Source organism: Neltuma alba, unplaced genomic scaffold (genome assembly GCF_004799145.2).
Source record: "Neltuma alba isolate B1F8T4 unplaced genomic scaffold, ASM479914v2 tig00011927_pilon, whole genome shotgun sequence".
NCBI lineage: Eukaryota > Viridiplantae > Streptophyta > Magnoliopsida > Fabales > Fabaceae > Neltuma > Neltuma alba.
The window spans coordinates 87,962-98,590 of NW_021636517.1; the positions used below are offsets into that span (position 1 = coordinate 87,962).

A 10,629-nucleotide genomic window follows, 5' to 3' on the forward strand; every position below is an offset into this window, starting at 1 on the left:
CATAAGTCTTACCATGCCTTCTCCATCGTGTATAGAATTGATCAATTCCATGACACATTAAATGACCTAGCAAATCAGGCAGACTAATTTGCTTTCCATAACAACAAGCTAAGCAAGGAGAAACAATTTTTTCAGGATCTTTTGCATGCCTCATTACAAAACCAATAAACTCTTTCGCCCCATTTAAATATTCCATTAAACATCAATTAGATGACTTCTATTTTTGATCCATGTCTTCAACCTATTATAAATAAATAGTTAAGTACATAATTATTATACTTATTAATAACTTTCTATATTTTGTTATTTATCTCAAAATAAAATCAGTAGCATAACGGCTTAAAAATGGAAGTTTTTCAAGTTCAATCCATCTCTTTTGACTAATAGTATCTAATCAATCAATTAATCCAGCAAAACTCAATGATTTTCCATAGTTAAAAACAATAGCAAAAAATTATATTTGCCAACATATATCAAATCTAAAATAGAAAGTATTCAAAGCCAACAGATTAAATATTGTGACATTACTTCTTTAGTTATTCTTCTTGTTGTATCATATGTTTGGATCATTTTAGCTTGAATATCTCACAATATCAAATTACAAAACTATGTAAATAGTTGTTTAAATAATATTCTTTACTTAACAAAATTTAGCAGCATAACAACTTAAAAATTTCCGGGACCTAAAACTTCTTTTTAACTAATGGTACTTAATTAAACAATTCATATAGCATGTGTCATCAATTTTTCACAGCCCATAACAATAAAGATCATATTTGTCAACATATTATTCCACCTAAAATAGAAAACAAAAAATTATAGCTATCAAATACTTCCATATGTAACTGATAATAATTAATCATGTCTCATTAATTTTCTACCATATTTCAAGTTTTCATCAATAAATAGTTTTACAAACTCTAACCAGCTAAAATAAGATATATTAAGCAAGTTAAAATATTTATTACTAACAAACTTAAATTTGTAAGCTTTTGAAATAGTGTCAGCTTAAAAAATAAAAATACTTACAATATATTGTAGATTGAGCTAAACTAATATTGAGTGCCCTAAAAAAATAAATAACCAAATAAATAAAGTAAAATAAATGAATAATTTTACAAAATCTAACCAACTAAAGTAAAAAATATTAAGCAAGTTAAAATATTTATTACTAACAAGCTTAAATTTGTAAGCTTTTAAAATAATATGACCTTAAGAAATAAAAATACTTACAATGTATGATAGATTGAATTGAACTATACTGAGTGCCCTGCAAAAAAATAAACAAATAAATAAATAAAGTAAAGAGAGAGTGGGGATGAGGATGAGGGGTAAAGACAAAAGGAATATAAATCTACAATTGAGCATAACTATATTGAATGCCTTGCAAAAAAATAAATAAAATAAAAAGAGAGCGGGGATGAGAAAGAGGAGTGGGGATGGGAAAGAGGTGTGAGGACAAGGAGGAGTTGGGATAGGGACAAGGAAAGAAAAGTTGGGAAGGGAAGGGGATGGGGACTGTGGGTGGGGACCGAAAGGGGGTAGGAATGAGGAAGAAAAAATAGTGTGAGGACAAAAAAAGGATAGGAATAAAGAAGGAAAAAATGGGGTGGGGATCATGGGTGGGGATGAAAATAAGGACCGTGATATGAAAAGTAAAGTGGGGAGGAAAAATGAGAGGTGAGGATGTTTGGTGGAAAGGAGGAAGTGAGTGTGGAGACAAGAGGGAGCTACGGGGAAATGGGGAGTAAGAAAAACTGGTGAAAATGAGCAATGGGACTGGCGAGGGGTGATGATGTGGGGGAAAAAAGAGAGGGAAAAAAAACAGGGAGAAATAAAAAAGAAATTTAGCTCACTTGCTGTAGCATTTTCTAAGTGGGACCTCTTGTAGCGTTTGGTTTACAAAACACTACAGGTTTAAAATGACCCGCTGTAGCACTTTCTGCTTTCTCAAGAAAGCACTATAGCATGTGTGTATTTTTTTTAATTTTAATATATCTATTTTTACAAAGACCTTGGTATAGAAAATGGGATAGTGTGTGTGTATATATAGAAAAATCTTCTGTCGAAAGCTACAACAAGTGAGATATAGCAGATATAATATATTTTTTTAAAAAAAAAGATTTTCTGTATTGCTTTCTTGAAAAAGCGCTATAGGAAGCACCATACTAGCTGTAGCACTTTCTTAAAAAAGTGCTATAGAATAAGCTTTTTTTAATAAATTAATGAGTATTAGCTCTAGTGTTTTCATATTTAAATACTACAAAACTGGCGCCACAAATCAAATATATTGTAGTAGTGAGGGCTTATTAGTCAAGCTCGGGTGCTATTTTTCCGCTTGTGTTGATGTGCTTCTAGGTGCATATGCTTGCCTTTTGAAGCAGTTGCAGAATGCTTTTTCTCCTTGCCCATTGGAAGATTTTTTTTGTTTTTAATTAAAGAAATATTTTGTTTATCTATTGAGAATAACGAGCCTATCTATACTGCATAAATTTTGTTTGCTTTAAATGATGAATGATGCTTTTTGTTTATTAAAAACAGGATAAGAGGTGACAGATATGAAGATGAAGACAAAAAAGGAGATGGAAATAAAAAACGACGAGGAGGGAGGAAGAAACAATAGGAGAAGAAGGAGAGAGCAAGAACATATGTTTTGAGAGTCAGCTATGTCTTTCGTTTTTGTCCACTTGCGTTGGAAAATTGCTTCCCACCAAAAAAAAGGAGAAACTGATTTTTCTTTATGCAGATGAAAATTGCCGCCGTCGGAAAATAGCTTCCCAAAAAGTTGTCCAGCCAAACGCACAAAGCTTTTGGAAAATCTTGATTTTCTTTTTCTAGGGCCAGATTTTCAGCATGCTAAACCGGCCTAAACGTGCTCTAGCAATACGAGAAATGGAAAAGCAGAGAACGGACACACGGGCCACCATGATTCGATTTCCCTCCATGAGATTTGTGCCACTTTGTCTTAACCCAAGCTTTCCACCTCACCGCTTCACTTTTTTTTTAAATGATTCTGGAATTAGTTAACAACAACAAATGGGTTAAGAATAACTTTTTGTTTTTAAATATATTTTTATAATAAATAAGAAAAATGAAAAAATATGTAAAAAAATGTGATAAGGCAGAGTATGACAAATGAGAGATAATAAATAATTAAGATTAAAAAATATAAAACAAGTTTAAAATGAAAACTTATAAAATGAATCACACTTTTTTTTTTAATTTAAAACTTATAACCGGTACCAAAGGTAGTATTTTCCAGAGAGAATCACTCGGATGCTTATCATAACTCATTTGTAGGAGAAATTTTTAGTCCTAAATATAAATTACTAGGAGGATATTTAATAATCATTTTTTAATTTTATCTTTATTTAATTCTTGTCAGAAAGAGAGAGAGAGATAATCATTTCTTAATTTTACCTGATTTAATTCCTGTTAGAAAGAGAGAAAGAGGAGAGAGAGTTGACAAATTTGTAAATGCAAAGAAAAAAAACTTTAATAAAGATGAATTTGAAAAGTTTTATCATTTTAATGCATTTATATCCATGTCATCATGAAATCATTGTACATGTACCATCTCATTTATCTTCTCTCTGAGAATATGCTATTCAGCGTTTCACTCACTCTTAACTTCTCCCACACTTCCTTAGCTTTTCACTTGCTCTGAACTTCTCCCACACTCACAAACAGTCATATAAATAATTTTATTCAATCAAAAAGCAGTAAAAATTTCAAATTTAGTCATTCAATAAAAATGTTTTATAATAAGACTTGCAGGTATGGATTCATGGAGACGTATGCTATTTATGAGAGAGCTATTCTAAAAGTTTATATAGGAAAGACATCTTTGCCAAATTTGTGTTCCCTATTACTCTTCCAGGAGATGCCTTTCTTGTTTACTGCCAAAACATGGTTTTTATGGGAGAAGTTATGTGCATGAACAAACTCCAAGCTATAAGACCACAAGCTACAATTGCTCTGCCATTGGAAAAATCTTCATGCCTACAATCTTCGAATTCATGGCTCTGTTTATCTCTGTTTCTTGATTAAAAAGCAGAGGTGGCTGAGAGCAAATTTGATCTTGAATAATAGAGGGATCATATTCAGAGTGAAAGTTAGTGAAAATAATGTTGACTTACACAGCAAAGTAGGTTTGCATAATAGATCCTGCACAATCAAAGTGGACTAAGATTTAGTATACACGGCCTTAAAAATGGAGTAAAAAGAAAACCAACTAAATCTGAATTCAGCCAAAAATAAGACGCTCTTTGTGTGTTCTCTTTTCCTTTTGTCTTTTTGCTTTTGGGCGGTTAGGAGCGTTTTTAGTGATGATGAGGATAAACTTACAAAAAAGGCAACAATCAAAGGATAGCATGTGCCCCTTCCCTGGAAATATGATATGTTTGTTTTCTGATTGATAGTTGATACACACATACATGTTTCTGGTTGACCATGAAAACACAAAAGGACAAATTATTCATTACATCAAGTAGATAGCATAGCAAGGAGCTTTATATACACATGTAGTATATCACATGTATTATTTAAGCCTTAGCTGATTGCGGCTTAACTTCTCATGCAACCGTGTGATCACTGATGGATTCAGAGTGGCAAGGCCTAAAGAGAGAGCCACTAAGGATATTAGGACAGGGTAAAGGCTTTCAAAGTTAGCTATACTCAGACTTGACGTCTCTATATCACTCTGCTCTTCAAATTCAAAATCTTCAATGGAAGTGGGTAAGGAGTTCTTGGCCATCAGCTCACGATATGGCTCCACGTCTTGCGTCACATTTAAGATTGCATTTGAGAAATGGGAGGCCAGGATAGATCCCTTTGGGAATGCCTGAAAATACAAGGAATATGTAGCATCACATTTAGGTTTTATAGACCAACCACTGATAATGGTTGGAATGATTCGCTAATGACTTGATACCCATAAAAATATATATATTGAAAGAGCTCCTTTTATTTTCAAACTTAAATCAGATGAGCAAATACTATTAGGATTCTAAATAGTCGCACGAAATGTCATAACCATATAATTAGGGGAAATATATATAGATGGATAGAGTGAATAATGTACTCCCTTCCATACTAATTACTGGGAAAAGTTGGAAAACATTAATCTTTTTATCTTTCTAATTTTGACTTGAGTGTGAATGTGTAATTCCATTATTAAATTCTAACTTAGTATAACTCAATCTCTATGATTCAGTTTCTAAATTTTGTCTTAATGCAACTTAGTCCATATAGTTTAATTATTTAAAATATTAATCTCTATTTTTTTAAAAAAAAATATGTATTTCATAAAATTTACGGACTCAAGTTTAAAATGGTTAAAATTATAAAGATTAAGTTGCACTGAGTCAAAATTTAGAACGGACTTACAAATGAGTCAAAACTATAAAAATGAAAAAAACTAATGTTCCTGACAAATTAAAGTGTTAAATCAAAGCCCTATACTTGGTCTTAAATCTAGGGCAAAGATGTGGTAGTTAATTTCTAACTAGCTGTTGGCATCCCTTAATTCTTGAACAATATCTTATTGTGGTAACTAATTTTAACAAAGCATAGAATCGGAAAGTCACACACACACATGAAGTTAGCTAACTTTGCCATATGATGAAGAGAAGAGAGTGTAAGCACATGTGATGAGGAAAAGTAAGATGGAGTAGACTTACAAAGGCAAATCCGCCAGTTTTATAGTTCGGTCCTGTCATCATGAAATGAGATCTATATTTGGAGAGGAAGAGCGTGAGGTAAGGGGTTTCATCAAAAATGGCATCCACTCCTCCATGTTTGGTTCCTGTTGACAGTGATTCGTTGTACTTTTCGCGACTTCCTAGAGCCTTCAATTGGGACGAGTTGAGTTTGAGTTGGCTAACCAAAAACCCTTCCACCCATGACCCAGCTTGATATCCCACGGACAGGTTGCTGCTTTTAGTTTCATTTTCGTCCTTAAATGAAGGCTCTTTCATTTTGCTTTGTGTTAAAATTGACGTTAAATTCGCTGTGTAAACTTGCACCACCAACATGAATAAGAATGATGTCAGTATCACCATCCATCCTGTAGCACTGCTTGCAAAATTCTCCATAACATCTGTGATATATCATCGTACATACAAGATTGATGTCAAGTGTGTGATAGAGCATGTACGAGGCGCATATTGAAACAAAGTAACACATAATCAAAGTAAATATGCTACATAACAGAACTCACCGATCTTGTAAACAAGGAAGGGATTGAAGCGAAATTGGTTGGTTTCATTTCTTTCTAATATAATTATGATAATAGTTGCAGCCGAAAAAATCCCACCAAGAATTAACCATAGTGACCATTTGAAAGGTTTCAAGAGGATCCCCTTACTTATGGACGCATTCTCCACCCTTACCATCATTGTTACACTTGAATCTAAATATGGCAAAGTGAAATCAACACAGTTTGTACGATGTGCCACAACTGTGATGTCTCCAATTATAGCATCAAGATCCTGCAATATTTTCATATAGAGAGTAAGTGTTTTCAAGCGTAAAGGTAAGAAACCATATCCATAAATATATACATACATCATGCATTCATATTAGTATGCCAATATCATACCTGATTTTCCGTTAGAAACTTGAAAGATAAATTGATAGAAATAAAACAACTTAAAAAGAAAACGAAAACTTACCCTGTCTTTCATTTGGTTGCAGAGAATATCGTCATACATGGGAGTACCGCTTCTACTTTTGTTTGGCAAGGGGACAAACTCATAATCGAGCGGAAATGGCAAAACATCGACAACTTTTAAGAACACATGAAAAGCAAAGCCATTAATCATCACCGGCGTAGTCGAATTATCTACATTCACCAATTCAGGAAAAGAATTTGTTGTTACGACTCCAATCCTCAACTTTGGTGGTTTATCCAATGTGTCACCCGGCCACAATGGATCCTTTAGTTGGTATTTACCAGATATCTTAGCACCTTTACTAAAATTTTGAACAAGTCCAGTTTCAGGGCTCCAATAACCAATGACCCTTTCTCTCGCTCCTATCACATTGTATACTTCAAGCACCACCGATTGATCTAGTTGTCCCTTACTTAGACTAAAATTTAGGCCCGATGACTCGCTTGATGAGACATTAGCGGCTAGAATTTCGTCGCGAAGTTTTGCGCCATTGTCTGCGCCTGCCTTCTCCACTGCCATAGCCAATGCTTCAATTGTGTGATAAGCCCACCATCCATAGACTGTTAGGGTACGATTGAACCTGTAGATAAAATAACTCTCTTTCCACCTACGCCAACGTGTTTTGTTCGAATCCATTGGCCTCACTCCCAATGCACCTTGCATGTATCCTTTCAAAGGGTTCCCAGTCGTAACTTGAGGATCTGTTAAAGAAGATAACCCCTGGGTAAGTATCCAAGCATATCCTTCTCCCATCATGTCTTGTTCTTCTGCAGACTGAATAAATCTTATTCCCAAATCCATGCTCATATGGACAAGAAATACATGTGTTCGCCTGTTGTTTAACTTGACAAGAATGTCGTCAATTTCACCATCTGTTGAATCTGGATCAATGGCAGTTATGTTAACCATTCGTATGCCCGTATCTTTCAAGACATTGCTGAGGCATGGAATAAGGTGACCGCCATATTCAGTGTCTTCAAAAATGGGGACGATTGATTGCCACCCAAGAGCTTCAATGGTGGCAGCTATAGCTTGGAACTGAAAGCAATTAAGGCCTTGATTGGAGGATGGTGATGGAGGCGGCAAAAGGGATGGACCAGTTATGGGAAACCAAATAACAGGCACTTGGGATTCCAAACCAAGTTCCACTATAAAACCTGCTTGCTCTGAATTTTGGGGCCCCAAAATGGCCCGCACTTTGTGTTTCTCAATTAGTTCAGAAGCTGCTTGCATGTTCAAAGGTTGTCTCCAATTTCTATCACCTCCATCTCTCCATGTTAACATAAAGTAAGCCTATTTCATCCCAAAATAGGTCTACTCTACGTTAACTTGCAGAGTCAGGGAGATAAAACCGGAGCCCAACCAAAAAAAACAGAGAGAGCATATTAATAATTAATAAATAAAATGATATCCTTATGGCTGCCTAAAACTTTAATGAGGGAATGGCATTTAGGACCATCATATTAATTTAATTTTCAATTTGGTAGCGAAAGAATTTAAAACTTTAGTAAAAGGCTTTTGTTTTTCAATAATATTTATAAATAACTACAGTTTTTTATGAAACTATAAGAAGCTAATAAAAAAGGTCAAAAAAACTACAAAAACCTAATTAAAATCACATAAAACTTAGGTGAAATTATAAGAACCTGATTAATAAGAAATTATACGAACTTAAAAATAAGGTGAAACTACATAAATTTGCAGATTAATTTTTTAGAAAAAAGAAAAACAAAGGAGGCTTGGGTTCACTTTTTACATTAAAGACTGAGCCCAACCTGAAGCAAACTTTGATCATTAACAAAAATCACAGTACATGCACACTCTCAAAAAGACTCATGCTAATTTAAGTCATGTTTTCTAGTTAATGATCATTGCGAAAACTCTATCAAAAAATAATATTGTTTATAATTTTAGAGAGAAATTAAAATTGAGAAGATGGAGATGAGAGTAGGGGGAGCAACGTTACCATTTCCTGCCGCAGCGACGGCGTCGTTCTGAGAAACATTCCGGACAATAAGGCGAATCTTGGTGGCTGTATAATACTCTTTATCTTCGACGGCGAGGTAGGGGTGAGCAACAAACCCATTACCCGCTAGTCCGCCCATGACCCATAAAATTTTTGCTCATTTAAGCCCGCCCAATTAGCCCAAATAAGAGATTATAAACGGGCGGGCTTAAATGGGCAGGGTAGCCCATTAAACGGGTTGTGCTATGGGTAAGGTATTGGGCTGCCCATACCCGCCCGTTTAAGTTTTAATTTTTTTAAAATATTTTTATTCTTCATTTAATTGATAATATTGTTTCTCATTCATCTTTTATTAAACATTTATGCTTGTCTAAGCTTTTATTTTATCTTTTAGGTGAAAGTTGGAACTTTCAAAGTTTATGAGACTTTATGATTGGTGACTAATTTTATGATTTTATCAGACTTTGACTGTTTGCGAATCTAAGTGAGGTTGTGTGATTGAATATGATTGATGTTATTTCATATTTGATTTGCTATTTGGCATGCAAAATTTATTGACAGCTTCATAAGGTTACATATACAAAATAACTATACTGAAAAAAAAAATTTAAAAAAAATAAATGGGTTACCCCGTAACCCGGTTAGCCCAAATGGGCTGCCCCGTAACCCATTTAATACGGGCTAAATAGGTTACTACCGGGTTATGGGTTAGCCCATGCCCATTTATGAATAAATGGGCGGGCTATGGGCTAACCTTCGGGTTAGCCCACCCCGCCCATTGCTCAGCCCTACGGCGAGGGCGAGGCTGTTGTTAACCATTTTGCCAAGTTCTGAGTTCAGGTCAAGAATGACGCCTACTGGCACTCCATCTGGTTTGGCCGCCATGGAAGGTCTAAGCCATAACAGTACTAAGACCACACTCACACTTAAAAGAGCTTTCAAGCTTTTCTGCAACAACTCCGTCATTATTGATCTCAGTTCTCTCCCTTCTCTCTCTTCACTTGCTCCTCTATATATGCGCCAGCCGCCATTATTATTATACCCTTTTCCCTCTTCTTTTGTCTTTATTATATCATTTTCTTTTGGGATTAAATTTTAACTTCCGTTTTCGCATTCCCAATTTCCTACTCTTAATTTGTATAATGCCTATAGGGCTGTGTTTGGTATGAAGGATTTAGGAGGGAGGGAAGAGAAGGGATTTTAATCATTTTGCCTTGTTTGGAAAATCTCAACCTCCCCTCTAAAATTGGGAGGATTTAGAGGGAAAAAGCAATATTTTGCTATATTGTGACCACTATGCCCATATTTTGTCATATTATGACTATTATGTTCATATTTTATCATGTTGTGACTATTATGCCCATATTTTAAATAAAATAAGAGTAAAATTGTTCATATTAAAATATTTTTCCCTCCCCTCCCTTTTTTTTTTATAAATCCAAACAAGATAATATTAAAATCCTTCCACTCTCCTCCCCTCTCTTTCTCTCCATTAAAATCCCTCACCTCCCCTTCTTCTCATTGAGCCAAACATACCCTAGAGGTTATTATGAACGAATATTCTCATTTCTATCATCGTCACGCTTATCCACTTTTTTCTCACTGTTTCCTTCCTCACCATGCCCTTGCACACGGTAAAGTCAAGCATCTTAGACATAATAGTTAGTTTTTTTTTTTTAAAAAAAAAAGGCACCTATCCTTATGGAAAAAAAGATAATAAAATATCATAAAAATTGCTAAAAGACAAATCAGCGTGGATGAATTTTAAAATTCCAATTCAGACCTCTTTATCATTTTGGAATTTTCAAATCTTACAACATTATACAAATGTCATTCACTATTAAAAAAAAATTTATTGTCACATCAACACCCTTAATAGGTTTCTGGCCACTAGAGCTCCCATGCCAAGAGCCCTATTAGGTCAGCCACTAAAGCTCCGATGACATGTCACCGAAATGTATTGAATTTTTTTTTTTAGTTATTGACTAC

At 34.5% G+C, this 10,629-nt stretch overlaps 1 protein-coding gene across 1 annotated transcript; it reads right to left on the bottom strand.

The window, feature by feature from the left end:
* Positions 1-4,540: 4,540 nt before the first annotated feature.
* LOC114719602 (glutamate receptor 2.9) lies at positions 4,541-7,583 on the bottom strand. Its single transcript, XM_028905116.1, has 4 exons — positions 6,675-7,583; positions 6,221-6,491; positions 5,682-6,100; positions 4,541-4,843 (listed from the first exon to the last, which is right to left on the bottom strand). The coding sequence occupies exons 1-4, from the start codon at positions 7,581-7,583 to the stop codon at positions 4,541-4,543; spliced, it is 1,902 nt and encodes a 633-aa protein (XP_028760949.1).
* Between the last annotated feature and the right edge of the window lie 3,046 nt (positions 7,584-10,629).